This window comes from Pelophylax lessonae (genome assembly GCF_965119305.1).
Source record: "Pelophylax lessonae genome assembly, chromosome: 1".
Lineage (NCBI taxonomy): Eukaryota > Metazoa > Chordata > Amphibia > Anura > Ranidae > Pelophylax > Pelophylax lessonae.
In genome coordinates this window covers 372,060,391-372,075,385 of record NC_138768.1, presented here as the reverse complement: position 1 = coordinate 372,075,385, position 14,995 = coordinate 372,060,391, and the positions used below count along the sequence as shown (strand labels likewise).

General features: G+C 47.1%; 1 protein-coding gene across 1 annotated transcript in view; it reads left to right on the top strand.

Moving 5' to 3' along the window:
- ENTREP1 (endosomal transmembrane epsin interactor 1) overlaps positions 1–14,995 on the top strand; it is a 147,108-nt gene that overhangs the window by 27,750 nt on the left and 104,363 nt on the right. Inside the window, exon 3 of the mRNA XM_082243997.1 lies at positions 5,850–5,960. Coding sequence (XP_082100123.1) covers positions 5,850–5,960 — 111 coding nt within the window. The remainder of the gene's footprint in view (positions 1–5,849; positions 5,961–14,995) is intronic.

The following is a 14,995-nucleotide window of genomic DNA, read 5'->3' as shown; positions in this document are numbered from 1 at the left end:
CCCTCTTTCTTTCCCCCCCTCTCTCTCCATTCCCTCTTTCCCCCCCCCCCCCTCTCTCTCTCTCTCTCTCTCTCTCTCCATCCCTCTTTCTTTCCCTCTTTCTCCATCCCTCTCTCTCCAATTTTTTATTTTTTTTTTAACATTTTAGGCCAATTTGTTTTTATAGAAAACTCATAGTGCTATAGAAATCTTCTATGATCTGGAAATATATATCTTTGTTTTTACAACCTTTGCAGAAAAGGGTTTTGGAGGGCATGATGGTATCTTCAAGTAAACTTCAAGAGACTTCAAGTAAAAATAGGAAGACTGTCCACAGGTCAGCCTGAATTTGCAGGAGGAGTCTTGCTCCATAAATACCTGCACCCAACCCACTGATCTATCTTGTTGACGTCACCTTTCACTTTACCACCAAGTACTAAGTCATGTTTTTCTTGGGGATCAAATATTTATTTTACTCACTGAACTGCAACTTAATTTATAGCGTTAGTTTTATGTTTTTTTTTTCTGGATATTTGATTGATATTCTGTCTATCATTTAAAATATGCCTATGATAAAAATTATAGATCCTTAATTTCTTCTTAAATGGGCAAACTTACAAAATCTACAGGGAATCGAATAATTATTTCCCCTACTGTAGCTGCAAAGGGTGGGGCAACTCAATATTGAACTCTACGGATTAAGACTGGGATGCCACCAAAGTTCAAGTGATTGTAAAGTCTCGTGTTTTTTTTTTTTTTTAACCACTTTAAGACTGGAAAGATTTGCCCCCTTAATGACCAGGCCTTATTTTTGCGATTCAGCACTGCGTTACTTTAACGGACTACTGCGTGCGACGCTGTACCCAAATAAAGTTGATGTCCTTTTTTTTTCCACAAATAGCTTTCTTTTGGTGGCATTTGATCACCTGTGCGATTTTTTATTTTTTGCGCTATAAACAAAAAAAGAGCGACAATTTGAGAAAAAAAATATTTTTCACATTCTGCTATATGACATTCTCAAAAAAAAAAAAAAAAAAAAAATCAAAATTTTTTAACGTTTTAGGCCAATTTGTTTTCTGCTACATATTTTTGGTAAAAGAAAATCACAATAATCTACTAACAACGGGAAAGATTTATGTCATTTTTATTGTTTTTTTTTTTTTACTAGTAATAGTGGCGATCTGTGATTTTTTCTGCGGGAATGCGACATTGCGGTGGACAGATTGGGCCCCTAAGTGACATTTTTTACACATTTTGGGGGTACCAGTGACATTACTACAGTAATCAGTGCTAAAAATATGCATTGTTACTGTAATAATGACACTGGCAGGTAAAGGGTTAACCCTTTGGGTGATCAATGGGTTAAATGTGAGCCTAGGGGAGTGATTCTAACTATTGGGGGCGTGTGGCTTGTGAAATGACCATAGAGACATGTGATCCTATATAGAAGGATCACATGAGCTCTGTGATCATTTCAGGGAGAAGAACGGTTGGCTGTGTTTACAACAGCCGACCGTCCTTCTCTCTCAGTGGGAAGCGATCACGGGTGTCAGGCGGCAATCAGAGCTGCCTTACCAGTTCTTCGGCTTCCCCGCTGACGAGTGAGGGCAGTCTACATCGGTTTGCGCAGGAGAGCCACCCTGCCGCAGTAAAAAGGCGGCGGGTGGTCGGGAAGTGGTTAAATAACAAACATGGTATACTTTCCACCTCTGTGCAGTTGGTTTTGCATAGGGCAGCCTGGATGCTCCTCTTCTCGGGTCCCTCTTTGCTGCTCCTGGCCCCTCCCTCCTGTCGAGTGCCCCTAAAGCAGGCAGTTTGCTATGGGGGCACCCAAGCCGAGCTGCAGCTCCATGTATCCATTCAGACACGGAGCTGTGGTTTGGCCCCACCTCCTCTCTCTCCTGATTGGATAACTGACTTTGATTGACAGTCGTGGGAGCCAATGGCGCCACTACTGTGTCTCAGCCAATCAGGAGGGAGAGTCCTGAACGGCCGAGGGACTTGTGGACATCGCTGGACAGAGGTAGGGTTTAGGTAAGTAATAGGGGGTGCCGGGGAGGCTGCTGCACACAAAAGGCTTTTTTTTTTTTTTTTTATCTTAATGCATAGAGAATGCATTACGATAAAAAAACCTTCTGCCTTTACAACTCCTTTCATGTGCGTGTAAAGGCAGGTGTCCCAATACTTTTGACAATATAGTGTATCTTTGCATTATTCAGGATACTTGACACAGTCACATAAGTTTGCATTCTTTCCTTATTTACTGTTGGTTAGTTTGAAGTGGAAGTTATGTTGTACTGAAAACATCCTATATTGCCTGCAGATTTGTAAAGCTGCCAGACTTATTCATAATTATGTTGTAGAATGTTTATGTCTCCCTGATTGTGGTGTTGATTTGATTTTTAGCAGTTCTTGCACTTCATAGTGATTTTCTACCAGACACTCTTCTGTACTGTGTCTGTCAGCACACTGTGTATGTGTCTGATGTAGATTCTATATCAGCATGACCCAGATTGTTAAGGCTCTACAGCTGCACTTTAATGTAGTTTAGCTTACTAAATCACCAGATTCTAAACCCAGATAATCGAGTCTAGATGCCTAATGTGGCAGGGTTTTTCAGTGCATCACACAGTCATCACAGTCTGCAGCAATTAAAATGTTCAAAAATCCTAAGGTTGCTATTTGACACCAGGAGATTCCAGATGGTGAATGATCATGGAGTGACTAATCCCTTCAATAGTCAAAATTGACAAGTTGATACATGTAAAAAGTTCCAGAAGTCTTTTGGTGTGGAAATAACCAATGTTTTTACTATACAGTGTGTACACATGGACAAATCCTGCTTGTCAATAGGTGCATCACTAGCTTTCACCATGGAAGATTTTGCACTGAAGTTTGGTTGTCAAGAACCTTTGCACAAACAAATTATTAGTGAAATTGTGTGTGCCGCAGTATTTTCATGATGATTTAATATTCAGCTTGCATGAAAGATTTATAGAAAACCCATAGTGATATATATGGAAATCTTCTATGATATAGAAATGTATACCTTTGTTTTTACAACATATGCAGAAAAGGGTTTTGGAGGGCATGATGGTATCCATATGAGTGGAGTATATAGGGTTTGATAGTGAGCATTATATACAATACAGGACAGGCATATTAGGGGTTGGCCATGGCCAGTATGTACAGGAGAGGAATGCCAGGGGGTATGTGCAGGACAAAAGTGGCAGAGGGTATTGTACAGAACTGTATGTGCAGAAGAGGAATTTAAATGGTATGAACATGTGCATACACAGAAATGCAGTTACTGCTCCAGATCATTTCATAAAGCTTCTGCTATAATGGGTGCCAATCCATGTACTGCTAAAGTATGTGTTCAAAAAGTTAGGACACAAACTGATCTTCGCTGCATAAAATTTTAATTACAATACAACAAAGTACATCAGATCTCTTAGACTTCCTTGTGACACATTTCAAAGGCAGTCTTTAATATTGATTGGAACCTGGGCAAACGTTTTTTTGAGTACCTCCCCCATGCAATTTTGCTCTCCACCTTAACATCTTAAAAAACTAACAAAGCTGGCTAAGCATTCGAGCCTTGTAACCATTGGCATGCTTTAAAGCAGTCATCAAGACCTGCAGGGAGTATTAGAGCTTTAGGGTAGCTGATAGGTAGTTCCTATTGGCTCAGTCTATAGTGGTTGTAACAAGTAGCAGCCACAAGGCTCTCTCAACAGACCCAATGACACAGCTGCAATGATCCCTCTCATCAGGTGTCTGCTCACTCTGGGTTGGCCGTAGCCACTCTGGTAGGCGGCAAAACAGGTTCTTATCTTGGCAGCAGCTCCATCCTTCTGCATTCAGGTCATTCTCTGTACTCTCTGGCAGTCCCACACACGGCAGTGAGCTTTTGCTGGCACAGGCTCTCTCTTAGATGGCGTACCCTGGCACAGACCTCTCACATACTCTGCCCGGGTAGGCAAACTTGAGGAGCAGGAACACAAAGAGCTGCTGCCACTCAGGTGTGAGCAATAGGATCCTCAAGCATCGGGTGCATGTCATGGATGCAACTCAAGTAACATCCAACAATCAGGAAAAGTAGACCACACTCCGCGATGAAGATCAAACTGACTTTATTGATGAAATAATGTTCAATCGTGACAAGCATCAAGAACACACAAACAGGAACATAATGCGTTTCACAAACTAAATTTGCTTAGTCATAACTTATGCGGTCTACTTTTCCTGAAACTTGAGGAGCAAACTTTGCCTGGGAAAATTTGGTTCTCTCCTCCTTTCTACTGCAAAGGTTGACTTGATAGGGGTTGTAGTTCATCCTCCATTTTTTTAATGAGCAGCCTGTCTCTGGGGACTACATTACCCATGATGCTCCTCTCCTCCCTGCTGATTGGTCCATTCCTGTTACTAGCAGAGAGGGAAGAGACAGAGCAGGTGATGAGCCAGAATTACAGTGACCTGCTGCAGTCCTCTCTCTGTTTTATTAATCTCCCCACACCCCCGGGTGTTGACAGGAGGGAGGGGGGGGGGGCTGTTTGCTCTGTGTGTACATCCTGGCAGTGGGAAAAACAGTGGGCAGTAAGCTATGATTACACAGAGTTCCTATAGTTAATCTCTGTGCTGCTGACAGGAGGAGGGGGGGCGAGCAGTAGGGTACACAGACAACCCGCAGCTTGCCTCTCCCCTATCACAGCACAGCCGGCTGCATGTACAGTAAACTATCAGAAAGGGCAGGCAGATGAGTCGAGGGGGGGGGGTTTGAAGAGGATCGGCTGGCTAGCTATACCGGGAAAACTATTTGCGGGCAGTGCACACTCAAGGGGCAGCTGCTTTGGGGGTCCCACAACAATGACTGGGCCTGGGGCAGCTGCTCCTTTTGCCCACCATTAAAGAAGGACCTTCACATTTCATACTATAGTGCTCCATCATAAATTGATTTAATTCAGAAAGTATCGCTCACCCCTAAGCCGGATCGTCTCTTTCTGTCTCTGGCAAGTTATCCACTTAAAATCAAAGCATAGGAAGTCCTAAAACATGAGCATTTACATGCATAACAGCAAAGTATACCAAATACATCATTGATATATAGTACTTTCTTAATAAGAACTTTACTGTTTTCTGTCTTAAAGATCTTTTAAACAGATCCCTTCTCAGCTGTGCGGGAGACTGTGCACATCTTTTTATAAGTAATGTCCCAAAAATAGATTACTCCATGAAGTATTCTTGTGCACAGTGTGAAACTCCAGTACATCACTCTCCTGCACAACTGTAGGGAAAACACTCTTGTCCCTTAACAGGCTGAATTTTCTCTATTCCCTGAGGATACATTTAGGTCATGATGCTCCACAAAGGGTTTTTCTACATTCACGTTCCTCGCTTAGACTAGGTTCACACTTTTGCATGTGTTGGACTGTATGTAAATATCATACATTCCCACACCTGCCACAAAAATAGGCTGCTGGTGCAAAAATAGACGTGTGTGGGTGCAAAAATGATTTGTGGCACTCCTACACACGGAAAACCACAGTGATTTTTCCCCTGCTGAGAACCCCATAACACTATGCGGTTTCCCTGCGGCTGAAATTTTGGAAAAGGTGCAGGGACCTGCATTTTCTATATGCAGCCAATTCAAATGAATAGGCCGCTGTGCTCATGCACATGTGGCCACAGGGAAACTGCAATAGTGTGAACCTAGCCTTTGACAGTATTATATACAGTATAAATAATCCCTCAGTCTGCCTCTTATCCTTCTAGTGGTTCTTCCCAAAATGTGAGAAAAAAAACACAATATCTTATGTAAAAATGCTGTACAAATGTATCCTACTTACTGTCCTTTTTCTTTATACAAGGTCAACCTGTTTGTAATGCTGTCTGTGGTCTGCGTCCTTCTAAACTTGGCCGGCTTCATATTAGGATGTCAAGGTGCGCAGTTTGTGTCCAGTGTTCCCAGCTGTCAAGTGGTAAGCCAACTTCTTTAACTTTTGATTAAGAATGTTAATCCATAGTCATGTGTGAAGACAATCCAGATTGTGAAGAATCTTGCTTTATTTCCCCTTTTTTATTCCCAAGCACACCCTATTGTCATCTAATGTGAACAATATAGTAACCAAAATAAAAGCCTGCTGTGGGTTGGATATTTTGAATGAAATCCCCATATTAAGGCTACTTTCACACTGGTTCGTATGAAAACTTCTTGTAAAAAGCCTATACGTTAATGGAGCGTTTTTGCTGCGCTTTTGCAGTGTGTTTTGTTAAAAGACATGTGACTCAAAAACTGCACCAAAAAGGCTTAGCAGGTGTTTTTGAGGCTGTTCACATTCATTTCAATGGAAAGGAGTGTTTTTGGGGGTTTTTTTAACTGACCAAACATGCTCCAAAAATGCAGCAAGCGGATTTTTTTACACCGCAACGGAAGTGCAACGCCCCAGAGTGAACACTTACATAGAATTTAGAGGGAAGCATTTTTCTGAACTTTTTAGGCGCTTTTTTTTTTTTTAAGGCAAAAGCGCTTTGAAAACTCCTCACTGTGAAAGCAGCCTAAGTTCGGAGTTGAGCCTTGCATGTTTACTGTCTATCAGTAAGTAGTCCGCTTGCACCAGTGCAGCCTGAAGAATTTACCTTTTCTTTATCGTACATCAGGGGACACAGAGCCATATTCATTACCATCTGGGTTATACGCCACCTATAGGTGAATTGACACTGGCAACCAATCAGACAGGATGTCCTCCTATATAACCCCTCATACACAGGAAGTACCTCTGTTTGTCTTAAAAGTGATGGTCACGGTAGAGAAGCTCTCCACATATTTTTATGTTTTTCCAAAGAAGAAGAAAGAAGATTATGCTACAAACCCTGATCAAAGATCTCTGAATCTAAGGTGTTAGCAATCAGATCCATCCAAAAAAGTCAAGGACTAAAAGGATGATACCTGAGCCTCAGGAAAGGAGATACAAGGTTTTGCCTGTAATGCTGTCCTTTTTAGGCACTGGACCCTGGGATCTAGACCCTTGGTAAAACCAAACCCCAAAGGTGCTCCGGCAGGGTGCTCTACAGGTCCAAGGGAGTGGCCCCTCAAAAACAAGGGGACCCAGTCCTTGAAGGTCGGCAAGTGACAGAAACTCACCGTGATGGGTGAAGATTGGATTCATGTTACAGGGCAGAATCCTGCGGTGGGACTGGTAAGTCCACTTTAAAAATATTTGTAAAATATTTTTATGCACTGTTCCCTTTAAAGATAACAGATACCATGTGCCGTGTTGGTCTCTACAAGAGGCAATAGGTGTATTAGCTATGTCAAAGCACACTTTGTTTGTTTAAACATTTTTGCTCTCTCTGTGCAAAAGCAGTATGTATATCAGCTGTGTCAAAGCACATCTTGTTTGTTTAAACATTTTCTTTGCTCTCCCTGTGCAAAACAGTAGGTGTATCACCTATGGGCTCTTTCACACGGCCGCTCCGCTGTTTTTCTCCGCTGCGGGACTTTTTTTTTTTCACAGAGCGGATGACATTTGTGTCATCCGATCAGTATGTCCGCATATCATCCCATCTGTTTGCGGATGATATACGGACATAATGTAAGTCTATGGGCATTGCGGATGTCAGTGGATGACACCGCTGACATCCGATTTTCCTTCCTTTCCGTTTTTTGAACGGAGGAAAAATAGGGTTCTGTTCCGTTCCAAAAAACGGAACAGAACTGAAAGGAAGGAAATCGGATGTCAGTGGATGGTATTCCGCTGACATCCGCAATGCCATTGACTTACATTATGTCCGCAATTCATCCGCAAAAAAATAGGATGATTTGCGGATATACGGAGCGGCCGTGTAAAAGAGCCCTTTGTTAAAGCACACCTTGTTTGTTTAAACATATTGTTTATACCCTGTGCTGATCACCTGAAATGTGTATCAGCTGTGACAAAGCACGCTTTGTTTGCCTAAACTGCTCCCACCCCATGTTGTTTGGCGTGCAGATTTTCACCTTGGCGTGAAAGCGCCAGCGCATTTGTCTCCTCAGAAGCTCTAGACTCAGGCAGTGCCTTCAGTGGCATGTCTGTGGCGAAGGATCATCCACATGCGCGAATATTCGCCATTTAAGCACAAGCGTGCACGTGGAGCCAGGAGGGTCGTGCACGTAGCATGCCCCGCATACACAGTTCAATCGCACAAGGCACAATTTTTTTAAGGGAGTGTTTTCAGCACGCATGCCTCTGTCAGAGGCTGGAGGGGATGCAGAGCGGCAGCAGCTGGGTTGCGTGAGTCACTGTGGGTGCATGTTTACAGGCACTATCAGGTTCTGTTACTTTGGGATGATCAGTTCTGTGTGTGATAAGCTGTATAGCCTGACACAAGCCTTGAGTACACTAAAGTTGGTACCTCAAGTTTGTCTTGTCTAAGAGCAATGTCCTCCTGAAAGAGGAGTGGGGGGGGTCACACCTGGAAGGGGCACTGTGGTGCCGTCATCAGGTCTTGAAGGTCCTAGCCGTGCTTCCTCTGTGTTTACCTCTCCTGAAGGGCCAGAGGCAACTAGCCAATCTGAGCCATTACGGTTGTCAGGTATAGTAGCCACATCCAGTGCTTCTGTCGCAGCCTACGTCACTAAGGAGGATTTGGCATCGGCATTAGCCGGCCTTGAGGGTAAGATTGCTGGCATGATTGCTGCATCTCAAGGAGGGAGGAAACATGAGGGAACGTGATAGATCCCCCTCACCTGAGCCACCCCCAGAGTTAGTACAGGATTGGGCAAGGATGTGGAAGAAGTAGCAGTAAATGACCCTTTAGAAGGTTAAGCTGAGGTTTGCACTTCTGGGGAGTCAGGATCTGGGGAGTCATACTCAGCCTCTCAATCCCAGAGATTGTTGATTCAGTCTGTCACTGAAAAAGTCCGGTTTGGATACAACTCACCTCCCTTAGAGATGTCTGAAGTCTTTTTCCTCTCTAGGCTCATTGTGCCCTTCTCATGGTCCTCAGGGTTTTCCCTTACATCCGCTCTTGGAGCAGGTAATGTATGCTGATTGGGATCATCCTGATCCGGATTTTTGTTCCTCCCAAAAGGTTTTCACTATTGTATCCTATGGTGGAAAAGTTCACGAGAAAATGGAGTATACCTACTGTGGATGCTGCCATTTCGTCTGTTAACAAAAGTTAACTTGTCCTGTGGTTAATGCCCAGGTTTTTAAAGATGCAGCTGATAAGAAGTTAGAATCTTTGCTAAAGGCCTCCTTTGCTGTTGCAGGGTCTGCGATACAACCATCAGTGGCAGCTATAGGAGTTTGTCAGTCTTGAAAAGACCGTATTAAGCGAGTTTCCAGGACGGTCCCTTCTCAAGGAGAGTCTGTGGAAGATTTGACAGATCTACCTCGCACTTTGTTTTGCAGTGGATGTTCTTAAAGACTCCATACAGCAAATGTCATGGTTTGCTCTTTTGACAGTGCATATGCGAAGAATCATATGGCAAAAAAGCTGGTCTGCGAAATTACTGTGTAAAAAATTGCTGGGTGGCTTTCCCTTTCATGGAGAACGCCTTATATCCAAAAGATTTGGGGGGGGGGGGGAGTGCATTGCTACCTGTTAAGAGAAAGAGCAAACATCTTTCTTTTAAGATTCCCAGTGCTCAGACTCCCAGTGCTTCTTATCCCAGGCAGTTGCGATGGCCCTAATTGTCTGGATCTAGAACCAAGCCTTCAGGGCAAGTGCAGGAGAAACCATGGGCCCAGAGATCTAACAAGTCTACCTCTAAGCCTACCTTGTCAAGGGGCGCCCCCACTCAATCGGGTGGGGGGGAAGGCTGCTACGTTTCTCGAAGGTCTGGGTAGAAATAATTCAGGACAACTAGGTTATTTCCACTATCTCGCAGTGATACAAGCTGGAATTTTGGGTGTTCCCGCATCCTTGGTTTGTAAAATAAAACATACCTGCAGATCCTCTCAAAAGAAGATTTCTCTTTCTGGCTCTGGACCACTTAAGGTCTCAGAGTGATTACAGAGGTTCTGGAGGATGAAAGATTCAGGGGTTTTTACTCAAACCTTTTCAAAGTCCCCAAGCCAAACAGAGACGTGAGACCTATTCTGGATCTCAAAGCTCTGAACCAGTTTCTGAACATTCGTACTTTACTTATGGAGTCAATTTGCTCAGTCATGGCCTCCCTGCAGGGAGGAGAATTACTAGCATCCATAGACATCAATGATGCATACTTTTACTTGACTATTTTCAGGCCCATCAAAGGTTTTTACGTTTTGCAGTGGAAAACTGTCATTTCTCTTACGTCCTCCGACAGTCGCCGCCCCTTCATATTCATCACCAATGGGGTTATGTCCTCTTATCCGTAGGAGTAGCTAGGCAATAGAATATGTTAGTACAAAAGACTTTTAACATATCCCCACCCCCAGGGGGTGGTCCCCTCAGTACATAACCCTCCACTTCCTGTAACCAAACCAGTTTCATTTGTCTAGCTGTTAGGAGTGGCTGGATGTTTCTGTGCTGGGGCACCTTGTCCCAGCTCTCTTTCCTTTCTTTGGATTTTATTTGAGTTTTTTCTCTCTCTTTCTTGTTAGCTGTTATTTTATCAGCGTTAGTTAGTTCTTCGGAAGAAGAGGATCATGCGGGCTGCGTCTCGGGCTGACCTCCCTGGTCGCAGGTTGTGGGTCAGTGGTTTCTCAGCCCGCCATCGAGCGTTCAGTCAGGTATCGCTCCTGAGTTTTCTGAACGACCCATCCCTGTGTCGTGCAGGGATGCCAGGTGAGGTGGCTACCTCACCGGACGCTGTGCGGTTTCTCAACCCACCTCCTGATGCGTCCTAGATGCGACTCTCCCTGCCTTATGTTCAGCGGTTTGTTCGCCTGTGCGGGTTCCCCACGCCATGTTAGAGGTAAGTGTATGTATGTGGGGACCTGTCTGTCTGGGGGGTGTCAGTCTGGGACTGTGTTACCTTACCCTGTGTTCACAATATTACTGTCTCCCTATCCCTCATGTTGCATGCTGTGGGCTGCAGGAGGGGGGGTTGTGCTGCACTCTGTGTCAGTTTGTATGTGAACGGCTGTGTGCTGTGGGGCTTGAGTTTTCTCATGCTTGGGGCACATTACAGCGCCGCTGCGGCGGTTTAACATGTTTCCTTTTGCTGGGCAATTAGGATGTTTTTTTTACTTCACCCTCATGGGGTGTGGGAGCGGCAGTTTCGGCGCCAAACGGCGCCATTTTGGCTGCGATCGCTCCGGCCGCATGTTTTACATGCATGGCGGCCATTTTCTTGTAGCCTCCATAGGCTTTAATGGAGCGCCCTGTATACCAGCATTCAGGCACCGCAGGCAGCAGCAGCAGCGATCTCCAGGTTCATTTCCCTCTATTCCCTGTATCCTGCCTTGGTTTAATTGTCCCTGTGGGGGTCCCTTGTGTGGGGTGTTTGTGTGCAGTGGGCTACGATCGCAGCGCTCTCTTAAAGGGGCGGTCACCCATTTATTTTACTGCTACAGGGGCATGGATTCTCAGGAAAACAAATTTCCTACAACTTTAGTGGGGAGCCAGGGGTCTGTACTCTCCCCCCATGGGGGGGATTTGGCTGCGATTGTGGCTAGCCTTGCGACTCAGGTGCAAATGCTGGTGGCTGCTCAATCCACAAAGGCCCGTTGTTTCAATTTCCTCTGATTCAGAGGGTGATGGTACTGGGGCTGCTGTGGCTGGGGTCTCCTTTTCGGGGTCCCGTTCCTCCCTGGACCTTGTCGGGTCAGATATGGAGGCTGAGGTGGAGGGGGTTGATAATTCTCCCCCTGGCTCGTCTGAAGAGCTTGCACTCATGGATGAATTGGTTGCTTCTATCAAGCAAACACTGCGGTTAGAGGAGGAATCATGTCCTCCAGCTGCCTTGGCGGCTTATGGGACGCAGAAAAGGCGCAAAACGTCGCAGGTGTACCCCTGCACTGCTGATTTTCAAAACGCTGTAAAAGAACAGTGGCGTAATATACGCAAGCCATTTGCTGTACCTAGTAGTTTTAAGCTACGCTATCCCTTTGCGCCTGCTACTGATGAGCGCTGGTGTATTCCACCGCCGGTGGATCATGCGATAGCTGTTTTAAACAAATCCACTGCGATTCCGGCTGAAGACACCCCGGTGTTCCGGGATGCCACGGACAAGAGAATGGAATCTCTTGCCCGTCACACCTATTCTATTATGGGTTCTATGTTAAAAGCTTTATTCGCTTCTCTTATGGCGACCCAGGCGGTCGCGAGCTGGACGCAGGTGCTTAGGCGGGTCCTGGTGGCTGATTCTGCCCCCCAGGCGACTTTGGATATGGTGGATAAAATCCACCAGGGTGTCATGTACTTGTGTGCTGCGGACCTGGATATGGTTCCGTTGGCTGCACGTGTACACAGTGTGGCGGTGTTAAATCGCCGCCTGGTTTGGTTGAAGTGTTGGTCTGTGGATCAATCTTCCCTTAAGACCTTGGCCAATCTGCCTTATGATGGTTCTCGCCTTTTTTGGCGAATCCTTAGATGCACTAATTAAGGGAGTCACGGGTGGTAAGAGCACGCTCTTGCCTCAATCCCACAAGCCCAAGGCGGCTCCTGGTAAGAAGGAGCCGTGGGCAGGTAAGCAAAAGTCCGGCCAATCCGGTTCTGCGGCCCACAACAGTGCGGCCTGAAGGGGCGCCCTCACCCGAGTCTGGGGTGGGGGGACGCTTGCTCGGTTTCTCTCGGCCATGGCTGTCCCGGGTTCGGGACAGGTGGGTTCAGGAACTCGTTCGATCTGGCTACAAGATTGAGTTTCTCTCTCGGCCGATGAGCAGATTTTTTCCCTCAAATCTTCTGTTATCCCCGGAGCGTTTGCGGGACCTGCGCCTAGCGGTGCAGGACCTGAGGGCTCAGGGTGTGGTGGTCCCGGTGCCTCATCGGGACTGATTTCGGGGGTTCTTTTCCAATCTGTTCACCGTGCCCAGGAAAGAGGGCAAGGTACGTCCGATTCTGGACTTGAAGGCGCTGAACCGCTTTGTGCGGGTGCGCAAGTTCCGCATGGAATCCCTGCGGTCGGTGGTGGCTGCCCTGGTTCCGGGGGAATTCATGGCTTCCATCGACTTGAAGGATGCGTATCTTCACATCCCCATTTTCGAGGGTCACCAGAGGTACCTTCGATTCGCCATAGCGGAGGATCATTACCAATTTGTGGCTTTGCCTTTCGGTCTCGCCTCGGCTCCGAGGGTGTTCACCAAAGTGCTGGCACCGGTTCTGGCCTTGTTGAGAGCCCAGGGCATATCGGTCCTGGGATGTCTGGACGATATTTTGGTTCGGTCTGCGACCAACCAAGGTCTGGTGAAGGATCTGTCCGTCACGTTGCAGACTCTGCAAGAGTTTGGTTGGACGATCAATTTCCCAAAATCAACATTGTGCCCGTCGGTCCGCCTCCCGTATCTGGGAATGATTCTGGACTCTGTCCAGGCGAAGGTCTTCCTACCGGACGACAAACTCAGGGCTCTTCGGGAGGGAGTCAGGTCCCTCAGGGACAATCAGTTCTCGTCCATTCGGACGTGCATGCGGTGTCTGGGATTGATGGTCTCGGTTTTCGAGGCGATTCCCTTCGCTTAGTTTCACACTCGGGGTCTCCAAGCGGAGATATTGTCCAAGTGGGACGGGCGACCGCACTCTCTGGATCTTCGGATATCCTTGCGTTCTCAGACCAGAAGGGATCTTCTGTGGTGGCTTCGGTCCCCCTCAGTGTCGGGGGGCAAGTCTTTTCGTCCCCTTTCGTGGACGGTGATCACCACGGACGCCAGCCTGTCAGGCTGGGGTGGTGTTCTGGGCGTTCTGTCCGCCCAGGGTGTTTGGTCGCAGGAGGAATCCTCCCTTCCGATCAACGTTCTGGAACTGCGAGCGGTACTCCTCTGTCTTCGTCGTGGGACGGACAGTCTTCACGGCTGTCCGGTCAGGGTGCAGGCGGACAATGCCACGGCGGTGGCTTACATCAATCACCAAGGGGGCACCAGGAGTGCCCAGGCGGCTCGAGAAGTGGCCGCGATTCTGTCTTGGGCCGAGACGCATGTCCCGACAATATCAGCAGTTCACATTCCGGGAGTGGAAAATTGGCAGGCGGATTATCTGAGCCGCCAGACCCTGGACCAGGGGGAATGGTCCCTTCACCCGGATGTCTTCCAGATGTTGTGCGCGAAGTGGGGTCTTCCGGAGGTAGACCTGTTCGCATCTCGTCTGCACAACAAAGTTCCACGGTTCGTGGCAAGGACGCGCGATCCTCGGGCAGACGCGTCGGAAGCGTTGGTTGCCCCGTGGCATCAGTACCGACTGATGTATGCGTTTCCACCGATTCAATTACTGTCCAGGTTCCTTCGCAGGTTGCACTCGGAACCAACTGCGGTGATTCTTGTGGCACCGGACTGGCCTCGCCGGTCCTTGTACGCAGACCTCGTAAATCTGGCAATCGACGTCCCGTGGCGTCTGCCTCTTCGAGAAGATCTTCTGTCGCAAGGACCGATCTTCCATCCTGCTTTACAGTCGCTGGCTTTGACGGCCTGGCTGTTGAAACCGAGGTCCTGCAGACCAGGGGTCTTTCCCCTGAGGTCATTCACACCTTGATCACTGCGAGGAGGTCTTCCTCGGGGAAGGTTTACTACCGTACTTGGAAGGCATGTTTTGCCTGGTGCGAATCCAGGGGTTTCTCTCCTACCACTTAATCAGTGTCTAGGGTGTTGCCCTTCCTTCAGACGGGTGTTGAACAGCGTTTGGCGCTGGCTACGATCAAGGGTCAGGTGTCCGCTTTGGCCGTTCTGTTTCAACGTCCTGTGGCATCTAACGCTTTGGTTAGCACTTTTGTGCAGGGGGTACGTCATCTGATCCCCCCTAGGAGGGACCCTCTGCCCCCTTGGGACTTGAATCTAGTCCTGTCTGTATTGCAGCGTGCTCCTTTTGAAAGGATCAGGGAAATCTCGCTGTCTTTGTTATCCAAGAAGGTCGCCTTTTTGGTGGCTATCACCTCGGCTCGTCGAGTGTCGGAGCTGGC